The sequence below is a fragment of the Diuraphis noxia genome, unplaced genomic scaffold (genome assembly GCF_037042655.1).
Source record: "Diuraphis noxia isolate RWA-SAM2 unplaced genomic scaffold, SU_Dnox_SAM2 contig0002, whole genome shotgun sequence".
NCBI lineage: Eukaryota > Metazoa > Arthropoda > Insecta > Hemiptera > Aphididae > Diuraphis > Diuraphis noxia.
Genome location: NW_028301712.1, coordinates 59,390,892 through 59,418,091, shown reverse-complemented (window position 1 = coordinate 59,418,091; position 27,200 = coordinate 59,390,892). Strand labels below are relative to the sequence as shown.

Here is a 27,200-nt window from a genome sequence, read left to right as displayed (position 1 = left end):
TTTATAACAATAGGAATAACACGATATATAGGTACCTACTTATATAATAATAATAAAAGCAAAATATATTTATTTATTTTCTCAAATTATATAATACGATATTACAATAGAGAAAACAATATAATGTTTTACTTATGTAAAAGATGTTTTTAAATTTGGCGTGATGTAATATCATTATTGTTATGATATTGTTCGTAATAATCAGGGGTGGAGTGGCTCACCGGGATACTGGGAAAATTCCTGGTGGTCTGTACGCTAAATGGCCCGTTTACCTAAAGTATAGATAGAAAAAAAATAATGTAGAGTAATGAGAGTTTATTTATCTATATAAATCGAATTTAATTGATTATTTCTTTATTATTTTGATATTTTAAATTATGATAAAGCCATTATTATAATTATATCTAAAGCTAAAATAGTTTATTCTTTGTAAGTTGTTATATTTATAATTTCATTAGAACATATTATGATTTATTATTATTTTGGTTTGTGTAATTTTATTTCGGTTTTATAGTTTTGTTAATAGTTTTATCTGTAAAATACATACACTATAATATATAATTTTAGTACCAATTTGTTGTTTGCCTGCCTATTATATACGTATATATTTACATACAAAATTAGATAAAATACAATTTTTAACCAGAAGATGAAAATGTTGGGTGGCCTGGAGGAACTTAATTTTCCTGCAGGCCTGAAATTTTTTCCCACTTTTCGTTCATTAGTGGGATAGGGGTGGTTGGTGAAATGTATTTTAACTGCTTTTAATACATTATAAATTTATAACATACGTAGAAAAATTAATATTTTGTAATTATTTTAATTTGTTTAAAACAATAATGTAAACAGCATACATGTCGTTATAAAAGAAATTATAACTAATTGATAACATTTTCACTCGGAATCTAAAATTCTAAATTCTGTGAAAGAAATTTTTCCGGCTATACCCATCACTAAAATATCATTTAAGTTAAATAAAGTTAATAATACCTTATATATTCCAATTTTGGGAATCTCGACACTTTAAATCATGAAAATAGAATTTGAACCGTTGGGAGTATGATATATTATACACATTAAATCGATTTATGTATTTATACACGTTTTTGGCCATTCATAAATTATATAACGTGCATGGGATTTTGCCAAAATTTACGGTACATAATTTATGAACGATCTCTAATCTAAATTAATATTTTAACACGATAAATGCTGCAATAGTTAAAAATTAATAGATTATACATAAAACGTACATCCTATAAAGATATATTATATAGTTAATAGGCCATTAAACATTTTTTGATGAAACACTGCTTTAAAATGCATATTCGTTTTTTAGGTATTGAGTTTGATGGGTAAATGATTGAATGATAAACATTTTTTTTTCGTTACAAATTAAATTGATAAAAGTTAATGAGGGTAGTATAAAGCTTACCAGGAATAGTTATATATTAATTATATTTTATAATGAAATTTAATTTACATTTTGCAACTCGTAAGGAATTATTTTATTTAAAGCAATTAGATGCTTAAAAAAATGGTTCTAATAAGGTGCTTTATGTGGTTGTGACTGATAATTTAATAAATGTTTTAGAAAAAATTCTGATTTAAATTAAGTATATTTACTATTTTGACTGCTAAGACCACATTTAAAAAAAATAATATTTTTAAAGGTTTGTACAATTTCATAAATTTCATCAATAAACATAATATTATCCATAATGGCTTGAAAACCTATAATTTTTAAATAAAAACATGGGGCGTTAATATTTCTAATAAATATCTCCATGCAGTTAACTAAACCTATATTTAAAATATCTGTAAGATTCAATATTCAAAAGCGTACCTATGTATATGCAATATAAAATTCTATACTATACAAAAAAGTTTTAAATATGTAATAAATTAATAACACTGTATATAACAAGAATAAACTAACTTAAATTAATGAATATAAAGTATAAACAGATATGTTATAGTTCAGTATACATTTGTAAGTATGATTCGTAATTCTAATTATAAGAAGAATGCATTATACATTATAATGTGTTGAAATGGAAAATATTCTTTCAATACTGATGTTATATAAATAGACTGGAATTTATTTAGATACAAAAAATACTATTCGGTGGTATCATCCATTTTATTTAATTTTAATTTTTTGGTGGTAAAATTCAAAGTCAAGATTTTTCAGTTATTTTACTTTATTTTTGTCCTTTCATATTCAAAAGTATCGGGAATCTATTACACACGTTGTAGACTGAATATATTATAGTACTATAATACAATGCATAAAAATGAAAAAATTATGGTTTTTTGCAGTGATAAATCATAAATCGGTTAAGGGTATATAATATTAGTATCATCATTAATCATTTATGACATATCGCTGGTATAGATGTATGGTAGGTAACGTATACAAGCACACAAAATACTTAACTTAGAAATAATGTGAAACATTTTGGGAGGTAGAAGTGACTATAGGATAAAAACGATTAGGTGAATACACCTTATATTGTGTGTTACCTTATTATATTGAGCATTGGTACTATATCCTAGATGAATACTGTTCACGTTTTTTTTTTTAATGAAATACAGTTAATTTACTTTTATTTTTATTTATTTTTAATAATTAACCCTCGACAACATAGGTCATTGGGTGTGGGGATGGTACTGTAGGTATTTGGATTTGGTAGGATTGTTGGTACATGTTTGTGGTTTTTGGCAGAATTTTGAATTGGGCATCCATAGATTTCTGCCATGGGAGGGGGGGGGGCTCTCTCCAGTCAGCGCGAACTGCCCGGAAAGCGATGGCATCCATGACCGACATTAGAATCGGCGACGGTGCGCGTCACAACCGACATTTAAATCCGCCCGTCCACTACACCCCCCAGTTTATTTATTGTATGTGCTTAATCCTTAATTTCAATTTTCGGAATTAAGAATAATTCACGAAAATAACAGATATTATGTTTTTTGTTGTGTGCAGTGGTGGAACTTAAATTAATTTATAAGGAGAGGAAAGTATACTATGTTTTTCAAACGTGTCTAAAAATATATAGTTTATGAGGAGGTTCCACTCTTCAATAATCAAATAATTTACCAACAATTAATCTTTTAAAATCTATACATTATTATTTAACAGTCTCCAAAATCGAATAGAATTGTAAAATAATGAAAATATTTTAAGTACCTAAGTATTTATACTATTTATATTTTAATATTGATTAAAAATAAATAAATCCTGTAATATTCAATAAATTAAAGCCTAAGACATGGGGGTAAGAACTTTGAGTTACAGTATAACATTTTATGGGGGATTTAAAGTTATAATTTGATGGTGGTAATACGTATAAACGTATTTCATATTATGTTTTACTATAATAAATATAGATTTATTGAATGTATTTTCTTCAAAATGTAAGTAATCATATATTGTTGGTTAAAATAGTAAAAGTCTGTGCTCACAAAAATAACAGAATTTGAAAATATCTAGGACTTTTTTAGGAAAAATAAATACCTATCGTAAAAAATATGGTATTTATTATGTATTATTAATATTTATTAAGGATCATAGTATACGATTGATTAATTCACACGTAATGGATCGTACGACTGACCTGTGATATGGTAAACTCTTCAAATAACTGCTTTGAGTGGTGCTAAATTGTCTCTTCAACATCGAGTGGTGTGCCTTAGGTTGCCGTTCGGGGCTATTGTCAGCGGTATAAGTCTGCGGCGGCGAAATAGCCTGCGATTCCAGTGGTGATATGACGCCCGAACCCATTGAGTTTGACTTCTTTGATTGTTTTAACTTCATTTTCATGACCAGCGGAGGTGAATCGGGTCGAAGCCCATTACCTTTGTTGCAGGCCGTCCGGGTATCCGATACATCTTTGCTCACTGACCCATTGTTCACCTGGCTCACACTGCTGCTCCGGCACAATAACAGGTTCGGATAGTTTTCTAGGATCAAGTTGAACAGCGTCTTGTTGGAACTTAACGACTCGAGTACTTCGAACGGAACCTGCGGAAAAACGTTGCCTGGTTATTATATGCAATAATATGTATTCTTTAAAAATAGCTCAGTTAATCTCTGAGGTCTGAGTAGCGTACAATCGTGGAGATTTCTTTTTATAAAATTTGAACCACGATTAATGTATTCCATATATAGGTTGAATGTATTAAAAATATGATATTATACACGTAATATAATTAATATTTAGATTATAGTTATCCAGTGTTATCAGTGAAAAAGGACCAAGTGTCGATCTACTCACAAAAAATTGTTTCTATAAAATAAGTAAGTCTTTCATTATAGTCGATAACCTTAATACACAAATACATTCATCATATTTGATAAATCTTTTTTTATCTTATTGCTTATCACTTGACAAATATCTGAATTTGTGTATTTGGCATTATCAAAGACTGAATTATTATTTCAATTAACCGCTGCAGTTTATTTTTCTTTGACATTGGCCAAGTTTTAAGCAATTAAAAGGGATGAATTGCACATAAATGCATTTGCAGATAATGCCATCAAGGTTATTAACTAAAGAAAAAGAAGACTTGACCGCAATATAGATATATCATTATATTAATAGGTAAACTTTTTGGGAATGGCTCTGAGACTTAGCTCTATATTCACGTATAGGGCTTGTTGGATATTATTAATTTTATTGGCTTCAGTATATATTAGGCGTTGTCTTGGGTTTTTATGAGGCATTGGAGAATTATGAATGTTTTAGTTTGTCTTCTTTGAGAGTGTATGGATCACTGTTGAGGAGTCAAGTGATCATAATTCTACGAGTTTCATAAATTTAGTTAATTATTTTATTTGATATTTCTTACCAATATTTTGTAATTTAATTTAAATATTATCATTGGTATAAGAAAAATCTGATATTTATACATGACACAATAATACAGTGCACTAGTTTCTATTGTAGAAAATTTAATAAAAAATATTTACTTGTGAACTATTGCAGATGAATTTTTTGAATTATTATTAATATTTTTACCATGTTTAAATAAATGATCTCAGGATTTAAAAAACAGTATTTCGTTTTTTTGTATTTTCACAAAATGATGTATATTTTACCTTAACTTATAGTTTTCCTGATTTGTTCGTTTTCATCACGAGTTTTGCGTCTCTTTTAAACAAAATCTATTAACTGTTAAGCGATAACGTAGGTATATAAAAATATGCAGATTATGGACAGCGTCCAATATTTTTTTAAGTATGTGATTAATACTTACACGAATGGTAAGAATTTAAAAAAGAAAGAAAATGAAAGAAAATTGGCATCAGATGCAAAATATGATGTCCGTAAATTTTGTGAATATTTAAACACCGTTAAGAAATAAAAAACATATAAATTTCACATTAAAATGCGTCAATATAGGTATATAAAAATTAAAGGTAGGTACAAAATAAATAAAAATTGGATTTTATTATTATATAATAATAAGTATTATGTTCACATCTCAATCATCTCATAATAATATTATAACTCGAATTAATAAGTTTTTTATAACCATTCATCAAGAACTGGAAACTTTTAAATTGTGTACCTTTCACAATATTAATATGCATTAAAATTTTTTTTTTTATTATTAATAAATTAACCCTTGGTAACTTGGCCATTGGGATAAGATATATATTTTTTTTTTTAAAGGTGTTACATAATAATAATAGAAAAGGTTTATAAATTGATTAATATTATATATTATAACTGTGAATAAAACTAGCAAACATGTAGAATACTGTAAATTTTTTATTAGTTTCTAACTATAACAATATATTGAGTAGGTATTTAATTAATATTCACTAGAACTATATTCCTATACCTTTACAATAACATATACCCAGCCGGAGTCATATGATAGTATACCATAAGTTATGAAAAACCAATTTTTGAAGAAGGGATATTAGTTTTTAATTTTTATAATAGGTATTTTATTATTACTTTTATTACTTTCAAACTTTGGCAATTTTTTTCTTCTTTTAGTTTAATAAAAATAATTTCTCTATTTTTGGTTTATTTGTGTATGTTAATTGATGGTCAGCTAGAATAGCATTAAAATTTTAAATAAATTAAAGTAAAAAGTTGAAAAGTTTTTCATCTACATTTCATCAAATGTGCGGTAGGCTTAGTTTTGTTTAACAAAAACTTAGATTACCTATAACTTTTATAGCCACTCTTCCTCGGAACAAATAGTATAAAATTAAGTAGGTGCATTAGGTACCTACATGTAATAATATAACATTGAACTATTATGCAAATCTATTTTATTTTAGTCTATGCAGTCAGTTACGCGTGATAAATAAACAATTGGCCTTCAAAATTTCAAGTCTCAATCAAATTTCAATTTCCTTAAACCTGTGATAGTACAACAAATTCATTTTTTGATTTTTTAATTTTACCATTATAATACTATTTATATACATACATATCATTGACAGGTTGTCTGCTTCTGACAGAATATAGATAAAAAACGTAGTTTACTCTGTAGACTTTAATAACTTCTTTTGTAAGTTTATTGTAGTATTGAAAACAATAATTCTTATAGTTTATAAACCGTTGAATATATGTGAGATAAAACATATATTATCATATTTACGATATTCTGTGATGAGGCCTATTTCGAAACTCGAAGTATATACATTTTACAAAATGTGTGTATATAAATATATCAGAACATCACATCAAATTATGTACGATACATTTTTTTTTTAAATTAATAATGCATTTCTGTGTCTCTTTTTAAGATGATAATAATATAGTATTAGACGAGGGCATAAATTATTTAAAACTTTTGGTCTGGACAACCAGCAAGGAGGGACATTACTATTAAGCAGTATAATTTAAACGGTGGCTTATGAATTTTAAACGTAGTTTATTTATGAAATCTCATTTACCTGATTAACATAAAAGCCAGCGTGTCAACTCAGGACGGTGCAGGTCGTGACTCCCCCATAACCCATAGACCATTAGCCCCACAAGATATCTTCTTAAAGATTAATTGTTGGTCATAATATACAAAACAAGGTGATATTTTAATCACAATAGTCTCGAGGTATCAAGATAAATTTTCGTGTTTTTCGTAAATGTTACAGTCAAAGGCGTAAATTAATGGAAAAACATCATAGCTTAGGAAAAATTGTATATTCTTAATTTATAAGAAACCATAGATAAATGTTGATTAAAAAATATGTTTTATGATTATAATTTTATACTTAAATTCTTGATTAGGTATAATGAGGCATTTATGTTATTTAAATTTGCTTAGGTTAGGTTAGGTTAGGTTAAGTAGATAACTTAAAAATTGTTATGAAACTTAGAATTGCATTGACAATTTTACTTTTTACAACTTCACCTCTTTATTTTATAACATATTTGTGCATGTACTGACTACTAACATGTAATATGAATACGTATGTAATCTCTGGGATTATGATGTATACTAGTGCAATATAATAGTCAAATTGCTATTCATGAAGAGTTATTTTTTTTCACAAGCCTTGAAAGTGGACACATACATTTTCATATTCCAATACATTTTAAGGCATTTTATATCATTAAAAAGAATTTTAAATCCTTTAATTTAATTACACCCAAAGTTTTAACTATATCAAATATTATTCTACGAAAAACTACATTCAATTTTGATGAATCAAACATATTATATGATCTAAAAGGTGAAATCAGACAAAAAAAACTTCTCTCCGCCGTGAACCTTAAATAGGTGGAACATTTTAACAAAATATGTTGAATAGCATGATAGTACATACTACATATGTGATCAATAAATGTATCAATATTTTATTTTAGAAATTTAGTGTCCTTGTCTCTGTGAAATAGTTGTTAATATTGAATTATTTTTAATTGTTTTAACTTTAATTTTACAAATATAATTATCTTCAGCCATTTTTTTTTTTCATAAAATAAATCTAATATTGGAATATCAGTTAGTTATAAATATTTTAATTTAAGACCATTGAAATGTAAAAAGCAATTTATTTATATGAACATTACCATGCTCTCTAATTTAATCCAAACAAAATTTTAAATTGAAAACTCGAGTTTGAAAAACAAATAAAATATAGGGATATGCTTATAGTAATAACGAAAAAATGTCCAAGACATAGTAGTTATTGAAATTTCAAAAAATAATACGTAGATATATTTTTTTTTGTGAGGGGTGGAGTGGAGATTTTATTGACTAAATTGTAATGATATTGTTTTGTCTTTATTTAGGTGATCACGAAACTTAATGATACTATTCTAATCAAATACTTATTTACTCATTGTGACTTATATACATAAAGTATTATTCATTTTGTCGAAGCAGATTAATTAAATTTAAAAATCACCATTAACAATATTTACTCGTTAAAAAAAATATTCCTATTACATCACTCAGCATAATTTAATTAAGAATAACACTGTTTACTTAGGTTTATATACATGTGTATGCAATGGGTAACGGGTAAGTACCCATTTATGTCAAGTAATGATTTTTAAAAGTTTTTTCACTTCACGTCAGGTATTTATGTATACGTGTCTATAAAAAACGATTTACAAAAGAATTATTCTTTGGACGATCCCTAACTTGGCATAATGATAACTTCTAAATGAATATCATTATTCCTAACTCGTTGCTTCCGGTTATTAATATAGCTTTGATTCGTATAACATGTCCACAAGTATAATACTACCGACGTAAGAAAATCACAGCAAATTGTTTGAAAACATCTGCAGTTGCTTTAAAAATATTGTATATAATACAATAAATTCATCACCCACCTAAGAGTTTACTATCTACTAATTTCAATTGTTTTTTTTTTTTACAATGATTATATATTTTTAATTGTTTTGTTGATAATAAAAGAATAAAATACATCAATAGCCGGAACATTAAATTAATGCAAATATAAGTTTAAGTCATAAGTGATATAACGATAAATGTACTACACTATGTGACTTATTATACTGACTACTGTGTTTATTTTTCATTAAAAAAGATTGATCTGTCTATATAATTTTAAAAGTGGTTTTCACTTAAAGTAAGAAGGGGATTTATTCCTTGAAGTATATAATATACTTAAGACCTTCTTAATTCGAACAACATAAAGCTTACTGTCAAAACGATCTTTTTCAACGCGTTATACCATTATTAACATTGTGCATTATATTAAGTCAATATCACAACAAATTATTTCCAATTAAGCGTATGTGGTTACTGTCAACGTTTATAGTGAATAAAGTTTATCAGAAACTTAAGCTTTGAAATCCGAGTTGATGTTAATACGATTTTGGTGGATAATTGACATAAGTGATGTTTTACGTGAGACGGGGTTATTAAAAACTGATAAACTCACTTTTTCGTTGTGCTTAAGGTATGTGGGTAAGTTGATGACCGACCGGAAACAAGTGTTGTCGTCGGGTAGCCGGCGCTCACCGTCAGTCATTGGACTGCGGACGGTGGTGGTGACACCTGTCAGCTTGTACTCGGCACACTGAGCTTCTTTTACCATGCGCCTGTATTGCTCGACTCCTGGATACTGCATGAGTGTGTCTACATCCGGTTCGGACGCGATCAGATCGAATCCCTTGGTCCGCCCGGTGGGCGGAGCAGCTGTTTCGTTCTCGACGGCTACCACCGGACAATGATCGACGATGGACTCTTCGGTGTCAGTCCACGGTTTGGTAGTTACAGCTACAGAATGCCCACTGGTGACCGCGGGTTTCTTCTGTTCAGCGATCAGCCAGTCAGGATCACGCATCAAAGCACCACACACGCAAAAGTTGAAAAATGTGCCAGCCAACAAGAGTACGGTGCCCCGCCAGCCGTATTCCTCGATCGAGTACTGTGTCATCGGCGCATATAGAAACGTACCGATCCCGGTACCACATGCGCCCAGCCCGGTGGCTAGTGTGCGCTTTTTGTCAAACCAATAAGCTATGCTTACGACGGCTGTCACGTAACATAAGCACAAGCCTAACCCAGACAGGAAGCCGAAAGTGAAGAACACCATTTCGATCGAGTCGGCGAACGACGAGATGATGAATCCGAGACCGGATATTATACCACCGAGGATGGTCATCTTCCGACACCCAAACTTGTCGACCAGTGCACTACCCACTGGGCCCAGGATAAGCGGCACGGCCATGAACAGACTACCGATCCACGCCGTTTTGGACTTGCTCTCTTGGAACTCTTTGAGGAACTCGATGTATAGTAGTCCGAACGAAAAGCTGATGCCATCCGAAATCAGGCAAATCATCAGTGAAGCAAACACCACCATCCAGCCCCAGCCGCCGTCGGGTATTTTAGGCTTACGAGTCATCGTTTCCGTAGACGCGTCGTCGTCGTCGTCATCGTCGTCCGCATCCACTTCGTTCTTGTTCAACTCATCCACCCCACCGTACCGGACGCCACCATACGGCACAGATTCCACCTGGACATCTACTCGCTTAGCAGTGCACGGCAGTAGCTGGTCACCAGCGGTCCCCCGTTCCCGGCACAGCTTTTTGAGGAAGTCGTCCAGATAATTGTCGTACTCTTCACCGCCGCCACCGGAAGTTCCACGGTCACCGTCCTCGTCCTTGTTTCCGGCCGCAGTCGCCGCCGCCGTCTCCGTCTCCGTCTTCGCCACCGCCGCTGGGTCGCGTCCATCGTCGTCCGCTTCCATAAATCCACAAGAGACGATTGGATCGTGATTCGACTAGTGCGAGTGGTCGTGGTCGTGGTCGTAGTTCTACGAGTCCGGCTACAACCGTGGTTCCGGGAATAATCTGTTGCGTTCCATCGTGGTAAAATACTAAAATAGCGTAATCCGATTACTCAGTGAGGACAACGGTGGCGATCAGTAGCCGTGGCGGTGTCACTTCGACGTCCGTTACTCGCAACCAGCTCCTACCCGTCGGCCAGTCGCATGTCGTCACGGTATAGGTCCACAAAGTAGAATGTGTCGTGGTTGTCGTCTCAACGTGGTTCATCAATGACCGGCTTTTTATCAAAAATTAGACAAGCTAGAAGTCTGATAATTGTTTGTTATTGGCCGATCGTGCTCTACAGAATCCACCGACGCATTCTGGAAAATAAAAACAAAAATACATCTATTATTTTTCATGTGATAAATAATTCAACGCATAGGCACGGGTTGATTATATGTTTAATGGACGCTACAAACATACTTAAATTTAGTATGGTTGGATATAAATTTTACAGTTCAATATACCGAGGCATGTTCGTTGCGTAAAAATGTTATATGCTATTATACAATAACCCAAGGGGGGATTTTTTGATGGTGTGTATTGTAACAATTGACTAATTACTGACTCGTAATTTATGTCACACTCGGAAAATTCGCTTAATTAACAGAACACTGGAACGAGTTTTTGTATGAGCATAAATATTATTAGTTTTGGCCAATCAGTCGAGTTTTGAAATAGAGCAACAGACATATCTACACTTTTAAGTAACATTAATATTTGGATTTAAAATGTGTATAGTAACCTAAATCATAATAATTGAATATTTTTAACTCGTATTCCATTTCTCCTATGATCTTCAATAAACCACCCTTAAGAACAGGGTTACTTCGATAATAGAGTACTGAGTAATATAATTATTCAAAAATTATTCAAGACCGGATCGTTTAGTAATTATAGCTAACCAATTACTCTCTGGAAGTACTTGGCATAAATATCGACAGCCACTCGGTTTAAATATACGTGGTAGACAATAGACATGTTGCAGTCTAACTCTAACACAATAATGATATAACTATATATAAGTAATGGAGAAATGATATAAATAATATTTTTGATAATCCTAATATTATGAGTTTTTTAAGAGGAATGGCACATGATTTAAGTATGATGACCTGAATATGTTTATTCACAATTCTTATAGCATTCTCCTTATTTTAATTAAATTTGTATTATTATACTTAAATTTACCTAGTTATAATATACAACTTTTATACAAAAATTATTTATATATTTATATTTTATAGTGACTTATCTAATTTCTCGAATGGCTCTACGCCGAAACGGCACTACGCCGAAACAGCCGTACGCCGAAACGGCCACTCCGAGATGTCCTAGACTGGATAATTTTTACAATCACATTCCATTCAATTTTAAAGTTTTTTATTGTATGACAAAATATTTTTTAATTCATACCTTATATATTTTTTATATCTACATGAATTAAAAAACCAATTGATTTTATCTAAAACTGTTAATACATACAAATTTCCAGTTTTCTGTATTATTTATTATTATTTTTATTGTTTTCATCGATTATTGTATAGATAGGTACTGAGAATTTTATTACATTTGACCCCTGATTGCATAAACTAAATTAAAATTGCTACCAAAAACCACCCATATAATTGGAAATGTTTATAGATATATTTATTATTCATATAGGTTACCGTAGGTAAATTTTATTTGTAATTTGTTTAATGTAGTTGCAATAAATTGTAATATAAATATTATAAGACAACTTTTTATTATGTACGATAATGAATTTAAATATTTATATGGTATAACTATAGTACCTAATATATCTAATTTTATGAAACACTTACTACCTACTCGATTTTTTAAGTGAAAGAACTATAGTGTGAATATTTTCGGAATTCAACTATAATAGGTAGTTGATATCAGTGATATCTATACACATTCCGATTTTTCAGTACTCTAAAATGGAAATAATATTTTCTTATGTTCTTATAAAATAGTTTATATGCCATCGAAAATATAATAATTAATATTTCAAAACTGTATGATAGTGTTATATGACAGCATTCATACTAAATTTATCACGACTGTTACACACACATACTTATAAAATAAATATATATTATAATATTTGCAGCCATCGTATTTGTTGCAACGCGTATTTTTTGATCATAGATAGACTATAACCGGTTAACCTTACCAGTGGATTTTAGTTACGCCAAAATTGTCAATAAAAATAGGAATAAATTTTTTTTCTTATAGAGTTTATAAACATCGGGTTGTGTAAGATTAAATGAATACAAACAACAAATTTGCGCGTTTGTCCAGAAAATATATTCTGAAGGTCACCTGTTATTTATTTTAAAAATATTGCACACCATAGGTTTCTTTATATTTCTATAAATACATTATGTTAAACATAAAGTTATATTACCCGTGTGTTATTTTAAATAATCGTTAATCGACAACAAAATAATATGTTTATTTGTAACTTCCTATTTAATATCCAATATCAAATTCTATAAAGTGATTTTAACGAACATCAGAACATTATTTAATGAATAAGTGGCGTTTATAGAACAACAAATATCGATGAATTTCAGACTAGACAAAATTCATCTGATATAGTGATATACTATAGGTTATCTCGCAGTACGTAAAAATCGCATCCCAATAACATAAAATGTAATTATTAGAAATAAATAATATACTTAAATACCTAATTAAATTGGAGGTACCTACATGATTAACTAAGTTAAGTTGTTATTTCGATAATTATTATTTGATATGATTATTCAAAAGACCACATTAAAATAGATTACAATCATTGGTAAACAATTTGTTCTCAGTTATTTGATATGAAATAATATTATGAACATTTTTAACGAGCAATAGCATGTACCTACTGTGCACGCGATAACAATAATTAATAACAACTATAGCCAATTCATAATAACTTTAAATTATGAATAGATAGGTATGATAAATAGTATATTATATTGTACGTAGGTAATAAATAACATTTACAAATTATTAATGTTGGACAGCTCATAACGACTATGATAGTCAGAATATGGTTATTGTTGACCCTGCCTAGGGTTTAAATAAGTTTTAATTATCATGCGTCTAACCAAAAATTGAAAAATGGTCAATGTACCTATCTACAGTAATTTTTGAGAGTTTCAATTAAATTAAACGTTAAGAAATTCTATACAATCCACAATAGGTGGATGAGCTTAACTATTAATCATTGCGGAGTCCCATATGGCCATATTATTATACCTGGTTACCAACAACATAAATACTTAGTCGAAAGCAATAAAAAACATATTAATCACATTAATAAATGATAACAATAATTCTACACCACACAGGAATACAGGATGAGCTACTATGTTCTATTCCTCCTCATCATCAGGTTAACACATATAAAAGCGATGACCTACTCTTTAGAAATTAAAAATTAATTTATTGTCACCATAACGTTGTTTATTACCGAAACCTTGCAGATTCACCCTTTGAAATGCTGAACATCCTCATTCAATTCCCACTATTATCAAATTCATATAATTGCCACCCAACTGGCAAAACAAAATTTATATTTTATTATTATAATAATTAATAAAAAAAAATAATAATAATATAGAATACTATCTTTTGTTATAAAATCTTTAAACAGTGTCAATAATATTTTTTATTGCACCAAAATTATAATATAATTTTGTTCGCTCTGTTCCATGGTACCGAGAGATTAATAATAAATAGTAATAATAATTTATTTAATCATAACAGTGATGTCTTTAAGTACCTAGCTATATTTTAATAAAATTCATATTTCGTCAACTTTTATCTAGAATAAAAATGTATATTGGTTTAATAAAGACGAGTAGCAAATTTTGCAATTTTCGTCATCACTTTCCTGTTTAGCGCACAATAATAAAAATAAATGCTTAATTTACACATAGTTATTCACTTATCGCATTCAAATTTTTCATTAATTATCATGATTTAATGGTTCAGTTCAAAATTTTAATTAATAATCATTAAGTATACGAATAATTTGAATTTGGCTAATATATTTACGGTTTTACATTATTTTAAATAATATCCGTTCGTCATAACTCATGCTATATGTATTTTGTGTCTGTAATGAATACGTTTAAGTTATACATATAGATATATCACACAATGAAGATAATATTATGTACATAAAATATTAAGTATAAATATTTATATCAACGTTGCGTTACCTAATTACAATTATTTGAATTTAAATGCCATAAATTACTATTTTAATTGTTAATTATTCTAAATGATTAAATTGATAGATCAAGGCGCTTAACCATTCGCAATACTAATGATAATATTATAATAGGCATATAATATATGTATGTTATATAATTTATAATTCAATGTAAAAACTACAAGTACAAAGTTTATTATTGACGTACTTATAGTAACGAGTGGTATAATATGATGACTATAATATATCATCTTTATAGGCGATTTTAATGATAATCTACATTATAATGATAAAAAAAACTTGACCGAACACTACGATAATGTTGGCTTCAATGTGATAGATTTTCTTGTTATATTATTTATGTAGTAAAATAGGCCAGTCTTAAGTCCTGAAGTGCGCCCTAATAAATTATAAATACCTACCTATTTATATATATATATATAAACATAATATTATACCATTCATACTTATATATAGGTACTACTTGTCCCCAAATTACCAGGAGAAATAAGAATTCAATTCAGTGCACAACATAAATAATATCGATGAAAATTGTTATGATGTGAGATGCAAATTATTGTGACGTAGACACAAAAAAATTTAACGAGTTATAGAGAAAATAAATCGTAAAATATTGCTTTTAACGTCGCATCGTATTGTTCTCCTCGTGTCTAGAAGTTTTTGGTGATATAGAGTATAATTTTATATTGCCAAAAAAATCATAACCAACACTTTTTTTACTATATAGAATAAAATCAAAATAAATATAATGACATTGTATAATTAGCTGTACTTAAGTCGGATTAAAATTAATCTATATATTTCTATCGTTTTCTGTTTTGCTTCTGTTGAAATATTATATTATATTAACGTAATATTAAAATGATTAATTTTATGATTTTCCACTTCTTTACTCAGAACAAATTTTTTTGGTAAAGGTACACAAACAAATGGAGACAAATTCAACGAATGCTTAATATCCGATGTAAATATCCAATTGATTGATCTTTATATGTGTATATATAAAAAAAATTTCCAAAATTAAGAAAGCGAATCATAAAAGTAAACATTGTAAATTATCATTGTATTCATAAGTATTTGATTTAAATATTTTGCTTTTATATCTATAACTTAAAAATTTAACATAATCGTATTGATTAATTTTGTTTGTTGTATAATCGGAATTTTTTTCATTTATGAAATCTTTTTTTTCGGCGTATTTTTTACTGATTTTTGGTTTTGTATTACTAATTGTGGGTTCTATTTTTACAGACGATAATATAAAATTGTAAATAATTGATTTCCATGTTGCCAATACATTTATCTCTGCAGACATACGTATGACGTATGGGATATTGAAAACAAATTGTTTCGCATTATAGGTAATTAACACCGAAACACGCACCGCAACCGCTCAAACACTGCAGGTAGCATCGAAATGGCAAAATCGACATCGACAAAAAGGTCCATTTCTCCCTCCCCCTTGAAAGTATAAATCAATACCGTTATCGTAGTGCTATTTATTTCTGTGTGGTATACCATATGGAACTTTGGTAAATCACCTTTCAACCCGTTAATGTAGGGAGATATATGTGTACGTGTACACAGTACTTCACCGCAACAATATAAACCTTAGTATTATAAAATCGAGTTTAATAAATTTAAAATAATATAAATAAACAAAAAAAAAATGTTATACTCAGTATAATGTTGAATATTCGCAAGTACCTTTTTTGTTGAATGTTGAATAATAATCTTTTATAATTTCTATTCCGATAAGGTAGGTATAGGTACACAGTACACACCTAAATTACGAATATTATAATAATTTCATTGTTGTTTCAATATCCTTTGCCAATAAACGATATATTTGATTGATATTTTATGTAACGATTGTTATCCACTTAATATTATATAATTATGCATAAATATAAGTTAAAAAAATAGTAAGTATTCAATATGTTGGTGAAATGATTTCATATTCTCACGCCGAGTAATTAAAATGTTAAGAATACAAAGAACAGTTTAATATAATGATCCATCCATCGAACGCAGACAGAAATGAATACAATCAAAGAACACAAAACTAATATAAAAATCATATAAAAATCATAGCACGAAACAATAAACTCATGACAAAATTATACAATGAGAAAAGTGATTAGGCGTGAACTCATTTCAAAATAAAAACTATCGTGCGTGCATAATTCATTATAATAATACAAGTATAGCATCCTTATCATTGTATCAACTATCAATACTTAGCATACGCGTACAATAATGAATAAATAGTATAAATATTTTTTTCGTGCACAACGTTCAGTCGTTGACAAAATCATCAGTATTCATAACGTTCGGATTATCTGAATCACGCCGCGTCAACAAATAATCCTTTGAAAAACTTTTTCGCTTATCATATAATACCTACAATAATTTACGCACACAGATTTTTTATGCGGGTTAATACGGTTTTTTTTTATTTTTTATTCAGAACCGAGAATTTTTTCGAGTCTGTGTTTTTTCATCCACACTGTTTGAAGGATGAATATTAACATTATTAACACGTGCGTTTTTGACTCCCAAATTTGAATAAACTAAATGACGTAGACGATGATAAATTATATGTACTATACCGATAGTTGGATTGTTTATTATAACGCTTAACTTAGGCGATAGATCTCTCGTTCAAAAATACGTTGAGGAGATTATTGTTAGTTACTACTCTGTCTCTAAATAAAATATAATAAATCATTATTTTTACAACACATTATTTTTGGGCGTACTAAATGGTCCATATATGTTTTAGATTTGTGGATATTTGTTTATTTTGAAGTTAAAGTCAGTGATAGAAAAAAAATCAAGTATGACGGTCCTGTATTTAGTTTTTATATGATCCCTTTTCGTTTAACTGATTTAAAATTTCTTGACATTTGCTGTAGTAGTAGTAGTAGTAGTATAAAAATAAATATGGTTTTGGTCTAAGTACTGCAAGATAAAACATTCATGACTGATTTTTCGTAAGGTTTTCGTTTTCATGGTTACTATTATTAAAAAAAAAACACACATTTATGATTAATAGATTTTCCTGGTGGAGGAAAAATATCGAGTAGCGTGCTATGGTTTTATATGTTATGCGTTATACACACATCGCCACCGTGGACCTTAGACCATCGCTGCTGCTGCTGCCTTTGCTTCAGATAGCCGTCCTGCCGAGTGGTGCGGACAGGCGTTACGACCACCACTTGTTGGGTACGAGCCTGGTGTGGAACAGTTCTTACGACCCACGAGCTGTCATCCACAGTCGGTTCCAGGTGACCGGAACCGGCCGCGTTATAGTCGTTTCACCTCGTTTCCGGCCGGGCGTTCCGTTCACGTTGGGCTCATTTCGAACCGCGGGGACCGCCGATAGGTCTGTCGTCGAACCGGATGTGCTGCCACTGCCTTTCGCGCCCGAAGCGCACCAGATCGAAACTTGGACGCCGTCGGCCCCTGCCCCTCTCGTCAACGTTGTCGATCTAAGCATCGAAGACATCAGTGATGCGGTGTGGCTGTTGGACGTGGGCGTGGTGGACACGATGACCGACACTCCGAGACGCATAGCTCCGGCCAAGGTGGTCAGGCTGGAAATCGAAGACGATCAGGACCACCGAGGACCGCCAAAGGTACGTGACCATGATTGTGCCACGTACTCGCACCGCACCGTATAATGCATTTTTTTAAAGTGTAATCGTTGTCATCACTTGTCAACTTGTGTCGCAGACGTCTTATAAGACGTTCGATATCAAAACAGCGACGGCTGATACCATGGACAACTGCAGTGAGACCACGTCGTGCCTGCAGTACATCTTGACGTACCGTTCGAGGACCGGAGAACACAACCATTACGTTTTCGTGTCGGACGCGGCCAAGAGCACGGTGCTGGTGCTCAATACGGACACGGGCGCCCAGTGGGCCATGGACTTTCCGCAAAAGTCGACGGGACACGAAGCGGCGGCGCGGGACATATTGTACATGGTGCTGCTGCGGACGGCAAACGGCCAGACATGGCTGTACACCACGTTCATGTCCGGTTGCAAAGTTTTCGCCGTTGACCTCGAGTACATCGATCGGTGTACGTTGGATGGAGCTCAGCCAGCGATCGTCGAGGCGGGACACAAACCGTACCGGATCACAGTGCTCGGTACTGACACCGGGAGTCGCATGTACTTCCGGCGGCCCACCGAAAACGAGATATGGTCGTGGAACGCCAACTATGGGCCATTTCACCGGAACGGCTTCGAACTGGTGTCCAAGGGCACGGACTGCAGGGCCCCGGTGCACGTTGCCCCCGGATACGGTGGGTTCGTTTATGTGCTCAGGAGTAATTTTGCCGATTACGTGCGAAACAACACCGGTTCGATGGGTGCTTACAGCCTCATACAACCTGTCATCACACTATCCTCATTCTGTTCAATCTTGTCGACTACAACGGTGCCGTCCAAAGCCGATGACGGTTGCTCGTGTCTGCTGACCAACTGATAACCCAATAACTATACAATTTTATATTTTCGTTTTTTGCTTTTCGATTTTCTGTCCAACATTTTTTTTCCGATATACTTTAATATTAATAATATTTTGATCGATTTCATTGAGTTTGTGAATCGTCATATAATCAGTCAATATGTTCTCCCACTTTTCGTTTAAACACACCTAGTATCTAGACTACACTCCAACCCGATCTCCTATAGCCTTTATATCCTGGAACAACTACATCTTTGGTAGATTATTATTGTTACAGAATCGTACTTTATTATACTAATTTTTATGCAAATAAGTATAGTCATTAATATTGATAATATTGTATACATAAAATTATAATAAATTCATGATTTATTATTATTTATATCGCGGTATGTGACGTAAAAATAATAAATACAATTTCGGAGTTTCATAGGTTCTTTTTTTCGATAACATATTAGTTTTTTAACCGTCAAAAAAGTTAATTAATCTAGCTCATATCATAAAAAAATTAATCTAATTACTTTGTAATAAAATGAAATCATAATATTTGCATAGGATAACTAACTAATTTACAGGCAGTATGCAACTTTTAATACAATATCATTTCTATAATGTTGTGTTATTTAGATCAAAGGTTATTTAACTTTTTTTTTATGCCCCACTTAAATGTATCACGAATTGATACCTGTCACTAATAACTAAAGTTGCATTTGATATGATTTTTTACTCGAAATATTACCACATGTCTCGCATATAATATTTAATTGAAATTCAAGAACTGAAATAAGTGTTATAATAACTGCTTAAGGTAACCACATACTTAATATAGGTACTGAATTATTATGGTCGTATTTTGCACGATAGTTAAAATATGTTATTAGAAAAAATATAGATATTCATGATATTTTTTGTCGTTATATATAGAATAATATACTAAATTATAATATTTTAAAATAAAACATTTTGCAATGATTGTTTGATTGTGATAATTGTCATTGAAAAAAATCTTTCATAATGGACATGGTGTAGTGGGTCAAGTTATTGGCAATCAAACAATTCGGTCACGAACTGGTGCCCAATATCGAGTGGTTGACCATAATTTTTATACCTGTTTTGAGTATGATAAAAATTAAAAATACACTAATTAATATATTTAGCAGTATAATATGTATGTATGTGATCGGTAAGAAAAGTTTTTTATAATCACACGAATCTTAGTAAATCGAATTCACTTTTAGTATCGTTGATGGCACTCGATTTTCTCTCATATGAAAAGTCAGTAAATATATTATACGATATGAGATTATACAAAACAGGATGAAGATCGCAATGGAATTTTATTGAAGTTTAGACGATTCGTAGGAGACATGCCGAGAACGTATTTCTCATGGTTTTAGCAATTAAAATAGTAAAAGAAAAACCGCCTTATCGAAATACTTTACGCTTTTTGTGGAGTAAAACAATTTTTAATATCGGAATAATAACACGTCTTATCCGAAACGCGTCGCATGAAATAGGTCAATCATTTTAATTATTTTTTTCCAAGAAAACCCATGTATACGGATAGTATATAACGTGTGTAATAGTGATAATAAAATATTAATTCGCTAAATAACTATCACATTGATTATGGATATTTTATATCGTATCTCTACGGAACATTATCAATTTATATATTATATTATGTTATTAATTGTTTTCCGAACATTCACAGATATCATTAATCTTGGCCTAATATAATATTATATATAATATTTATATAAATATATACTACCCTATAGCGGCTATAGCTAGGCAACTATAAATAAATAATTTTAATAGATATTCTATTCATTGTAGGTAGTATCTACCGATTATTTATATATTTTCTAAAGGTAGGCGTTCATCAGGATTCAAAATTGCTTATATCATGTTGGCCTGTCGGGTGACTTAACATGAAAGCTTTGCACTTGAAAAACGATTCTGAATGAATCACAGCTTATCCAAAAGTGATTGTCACTATAATAATACATTTTCCGGTCTAAATGTACTTAGAACCACACAATACGAGCTGATATTTTTGAATGATTTAAAATTTAAAAATGTATCATCTATAAAATATCAACTTATGCTACTTTAAAATAACAGTAACATAAAAATAGAAAAGGCACAAATCACATAAAAATATCACAATAAATACCTACCATGGCAATATTATGTTTGCTCTGAATAAACATTTTTATAATCTGAGTCTAAATCGTTCAGGTGAGTAAAATATTTTTCTTTCTGAGAATTTCTAAATTATAATAATATAGGTATACGTATATATTATATGTAAATAACAACTATATCTCTGAACTAGCTACAACAATGTACAAACGTTTTCACCAAAATCTAAGCACGCATAGAAACACTTAAATATCTCACATGTCCACCCACCCCCTCCCAAAAAACCCACCACGCAGACTAAAGCGCATATGGTGTAGGGACCTATTACATTAGTAAAAGAGTTGTTACCATCGGGTATCTTCCTCATCATGTTATTCATGTCTTTTGTTCTATGTTAATAGATCAAAATATTTGCTCATTGTAATTATTGTATACAGTTTGTAAATTTTCTTTCTTAATAAAAAAATTTTAAAAAAAAGAAGATATTATATGCATAATATAGCGCACCTACGCTTTGTTTCAACAATCTAGCAAAAACGAGTTGTTTCAGCAGTTTTTAGCGTGTGTTCAAATTATATGAAAAAAACTAACGAGCAAAACATCAAATTTACATGGTCGTTTAACGGCTTAACTTAATTTATTAATATTATATTTGTCACTTAACACTATAATTTTAACTATTATTTAACAAAAAAAAAAAAAAAATACTTAAAATGAATCAATAAATAATAAAATAACATAATTAAGGTAGATAAGTAATTACTCATATTCTTAAAACGATTAAATTAAACAATTTATTACGTTTATCATAGATTTTTTTTCCTTAATAAGCCTTAATTTAAATATATTTTTAAATATTTGAAAAAAATTAAATAGCACGTTCACAAAAAAAGAAATCATCATTATTAAGGTACAACTGCTACCTATAAGTTTTGATTTCATTTAATTAAATCAATTAAAAAATGAAATCTCAATATTTAAACTGATGTTTAAGCGTAAAAGTCGACGTATATTATACAATTATACCTATCATCTTAATTGTAATCACAGATGATTTCATAAAACAAGAATTACATTTTACAATTACAAATCTTGTTGTAAAATAATCATATAAATCACTTATAATTACCTACCGGACTTAAAATTGGTAATGTATACAAATAGCGCGCTTTGAAAACGCAATTAGTTAGTTATTTGTTTCATGTATTATTTGATAATTATTATTTAAAGGTACCTTGCTGTTCTGAATAGTCAATAGACAATAGATGATATTAAAATCATTACATTATTTTATAATTTATATTAAATACAGAAATCTAATCATAATCACGACTTTTGAATCAATATGATTAAAATAATATAATAAATTGCATGATATTTTGCTGTGGATTTACATAATTTATATATTTTTTTTTTAATTTTATATTTTAAATGAAAACCTATAACCTAAACTAATAACATATTACAAGCTATAATTTTTTTTATAGTTCAAATATGGTTACTATACATATAAGCATAGGTTCTAAAATATACATAAGTAAGTATGACATTTATATTTACCTGTAGAAATAGTCTTAAACCATATATAGCTTAAACTAATTGACTGTTAGGGACGTTTAATTGAACGATTTCAATTGTTTATTATCACTCTAGGAAGAGGCGACCTTCGAATAATTCAACAATAATTATTTTCACATTCAATTAGATTATTTTTTTTTTTGTCATACAATGATTTAATGTGAATTATTTATACATGTTTTTTTCTGATTCATCACTAGAGCGTCATCCAACAATATATCTAACTAATAAAATTCTCATCTCAAGCGTATTATATTAAATAGCATAAGTTTACCAATATCGTTCACCTACAGAAAATTATATAGGTACTTAAGAATATTATATTGTTTGAAATTACTTAACGTTCATTCAAATTGTTAGTTAAAAACATATTTTTATTTTAATCTACTGTATTGTTTGGTCTGTTTATATTATTGTTTTTATTTTGTGATTATATCTAATCAAAAAATGTAGATAGAAATGTATATGTGTCAATTATATGTGTTTGGTTATGAATATATTGTGAAGACACAAGCATAACAAAACCAATATACAATATTCATTTAAAAAAAACTTATTATTGGTTAATTTGTGGTATATTACGTATTTATATCACTGCTATTTCTAATATCATAATATGTATCAAAGTTTGAACTAATTTATATACATTATACCACAATAATTATATTTATCAAAATAGTTTAACCTACTATATAATAAATTTATACCTACATGGAGTATATAATTTAAAAGCCTATATAATGTCAGCCTATCATGGTCAACATTATTTAATACTTCGTCCTTAGAATTCTCACTTTAAAATATATTCATATAGACACTTATATGATATTTGAGCCAATAAGATAATACAATTAATACTAATAAGTAACGACATTTATTCCATTTGTCAAATTACAAAACCATAATAAATAAAATGGCCACCAACAGACACTATAGCTTTTTAGATGAAAATCCAGTTTATTTATCATAAAAATAAAATACAATTATAAACATACAGATTATAATATTGGTAGGTGTTCTTGAGTTATTACAATTGCATTTTAAGTGTATTAATCGATATAGTCATCTAGTAATCGCTAATCAATATTGTGCATAATGTTTAGTGTGAGTATAACAAACTTTATTAGAAATGTGAAATTCTCAATTAATATTTATAATGCTTATATTATTTTCAATACATATTCATCAATAGATTTAATCATAATTTTATGTCAACAAGAATTAACAATAAACTATATTATGTTTAACACGTCGAAGTATGAAAGTAAAAATGTAAACTTACAAAGGTTATGCACTCTACATGTGAATTTTGTGAATTTTACAAGCCCTATTTATAATATACCTACAATTTTAACTAATTAATAAAAATGTTATGTTGCATACTTGCATGGAATGTAAGTCTTAACATTTATCACATGTAATCGATTTATAAGAGCGCAATATTAAAATCAAATTAAATTCAAATAAGTATACGAAAATAATTAATTTTTTTATAAAAATATAGAAAAGCATTAATCTAAGACACACATGATTATTCGTTATTCTTTAGGTTAAATTGTAACCTATATATTTTTTTATTTTTTTTTTATTAATATTATGCTTATCAATATAAATATCGATAAGCATATCGATATAATTATAATACTTAATAGGTAGTATTGAACAAAGATTATGACCTTTCAATGATAACAATTATATTAATAATTGTACGTAAACCATATAATACTATTATGGACACGAACCATTAATTATTATTAAAAATTATTGTTTTTGTTTATAATATGTTAAGTACAAAACCAAAACAGTTAAAGGATTTATATTCAATTTAAAAAAGTATCACAATGATATATTATATAATATTAATAATAATCTTTGTTACAGAAAAAACTCTTTTTACGCAATTATATTTAAAAATACAACTATATTACATATAATATAAAAATTAAAATAATCAATTGATTGAAGTAATTGGATTCACGTGTTATTATAAATGGCCTATTATTTAGCATAATATATTATTAAGTTATGTTTGAGAATACTCGCGATTCTACGATTATGGAGTCTACAATAATATTAAGATTGATGTACACCACAATAATGGTATACGCTAGAACATTAAATAATCATTTATAATATGTATATATAATAATATATCTTTGCGAAAATATCCATGCTAGTGGGTTATCCTATGTAGTACTCATATATTATCATCACATGTGGTGGGTCGATATTTATGAATTATACCTACACTCAGGACGATCGACCCTGCCACCAAAATACCGAATGGGCTGTGTAAATAAAAATAACTTTAACTCACAAATGAAAATTAGCACATTATTATATCATTTTATTCATAATAACTTTATGAATTGCGCGTTATAGGCTTATGTCGTGCAATTATTTTTCTATGCGTATATGCACAGTTATTATTTAATAATTTCGCGTTTTACACGTAGTCAGTTGATAAACAAATGTAAAATACATATTATGTGTGTATTGTAATATTTAAAACGGCATTTCGTGGCAGCGACGTCGTTGGATACTATGTCGAAGGCTGATCGAACGACCTGTTGGACTGGAGGGCACCTCAAGTAGGTATATTATAATATAATATCACTTATAGAACATAAATATTGGATAATATAATAATTTTTTTATGTTACTGTTTCGAGCACGACAAAAGCGTTTGAAAGGTCATCGGGTATTGATTTTCGTGTGGGTATAGGACGCGCCGCGTGAAGTCACCTGGGAGGTAAGTCAGCAGAGGATGGCTGGGTATACAGACACACGAGGTGGAAGTGAATTGATATACCAACAGGGTGTACAAGTGTGGATGTGGATGCAGATGAAAACACTGCGTATAAACACTAAACAGCTCTTGCGAGTCGCGTGTAACTATACGGAACGACGTTAGGAGAAATCACTGCTAGTAGGTTAGTCGGCATCCTTTCGCAGACGAGAGCGTATAGGACATTATTGTTATCGCTCCACGACAATGTGATTAGAGACGACTTTCGTTTTAATCAAAGTATGAGAGATCCGTGTGACAGAATCAGTGGCGTGCGTATAAAATATGTACTCAGTACAGGCATTATAAAATACGAACGTACTCACGGTCGTGTGACGGATTCGACTGCATCAGCTTTATTTTAGCGCGCTATATCAGTTGCCGTCCCTCGTCCTTTCCTCGCGACGATTTTCAGCTTTGTCCGTGTTGGTATGAAATATGGTGCCGGTGACTATAAAACCGGCGAGGAGCAAAAATTTAGTAACGAACAATTTAAAAAAAAAAATTCGTCGGAGACTATGGCCAACATACGTATTGCCAGTCGCGCGCGCGCGCGCCCTTTTGTCTGTGTGCGTGTGTGTGTACGCGTGCGTATATGCGGGGAAAAATATTTCGCGACTTTGCGGCGCAGGCGACGCGGCGACGGCCGTGCGGTTTCTAGAGCCGCTGGATGCTAAAAATGCCGTCGCCGTCGTAGCCGATCATACACACGCCGCCCGCGCCTGACCGTGGACCGAGGTCGGGCGGTGCTAGCGCCCCAAGCGGTCGCGGTCATCGATGCTGGCACCGCCGTCGCCGTCCTCCGCGGTTGGGATAACTATAGATTTTTTGGCCTAGGGCAAGTACGCGGACGGCCACAATAGCGGCCGACCACTAGTGCAGTGGTCCGCCGTCGTTGCCACAAGATAATACCTATATGCATCGTGCTGCACTAGCAAAACTGCTGTCATCACGTTATCGTATGGATAGTGATAACATATCGCTCAAATGCGAACGCGTAGTGTGACGCGACACGCACAAGCCGCAACACCAAAATAACTGGTATAACATAATATATGAATTTATTACACATATTATTTAAATCTTTACATGAAATCACATAATGCAACATTAATTAGTTCACGAAGTTCTTCCAATTACATGGTAAAGACTATATTTAACAATTCAGGAAGTGATGTAA

The 27,200-nt window shown here is 30.4% G+C and overlaps 2 protein-coding genes across 4 annotated transcripts in view; one reads left to right on the top strand and one right to left on the bottom strand.

Annotated features, from left to right (window-relative positions):
- LOC107164698 (monocarboxylate transporter 9-like) overlaps positions 1-26,700 on the bottom strand; it is a 43,513-nt gene extending 16,813 nt beyond the window's left edge. Inside the window, exons 1-3 of one of the 3 annotated variants that reach the window (XM_089219241.1) lie at positions 26,343-26,700; positions 9,389-11,104; positions 3,621-4,027 (exon numbers count right to left, since the gene is read on the bottom strand). In XM_089219241.1, the coding sequence (XP_089075367.1) occupies positions 3,621-4,027; positions 9,389-10,702 (1,721 nt within the window). In that variant the 5' untranslated portion in view covers positions 10,703-11,104; positions 26,343-26,700. The remainder of the gene's footprint in view (positions 1-3,620; positions 4,028-9,388; positions 11,105-26,342) is intronic. The other 2 variants (XM_089219240.1, XM_089219242.1) reach the window with 2 other exon arrangements.
- On the top strand, positions 18,123-19,524 carry LOC107164699 (uncharacterized). Its single transcript, XM_015512615.2, has 2 exons — positions 18,123-18,668; positions 18,766-19,524. The coding sequence occupies exons 1-2, from the start codon at positions 18,123-18,125 to the stop codon at positions 19,522-19,524; spliced, it is 1,305 nt and encodes a 434-aa protein (XP_015368101.2).
- Positions 26,701-27,200: the final 500 nt, after the last annotated feature.

Coding starts and splice junctions, on each gene's coding strand:
- LOC107164699 (XM_015512615.2), top strand. CDS start 18,123: ATGGTTTTATATGTTATGCGTTATACACACATCGCCACCGTGGACCTT. Junction 18,669..18,765: donor ACCACCGAGGACCGCCAAAG/GTACGTGACCAT, acceptor CTTGTGTCGCAG/ACGTCTTATAAGACGTTCGA.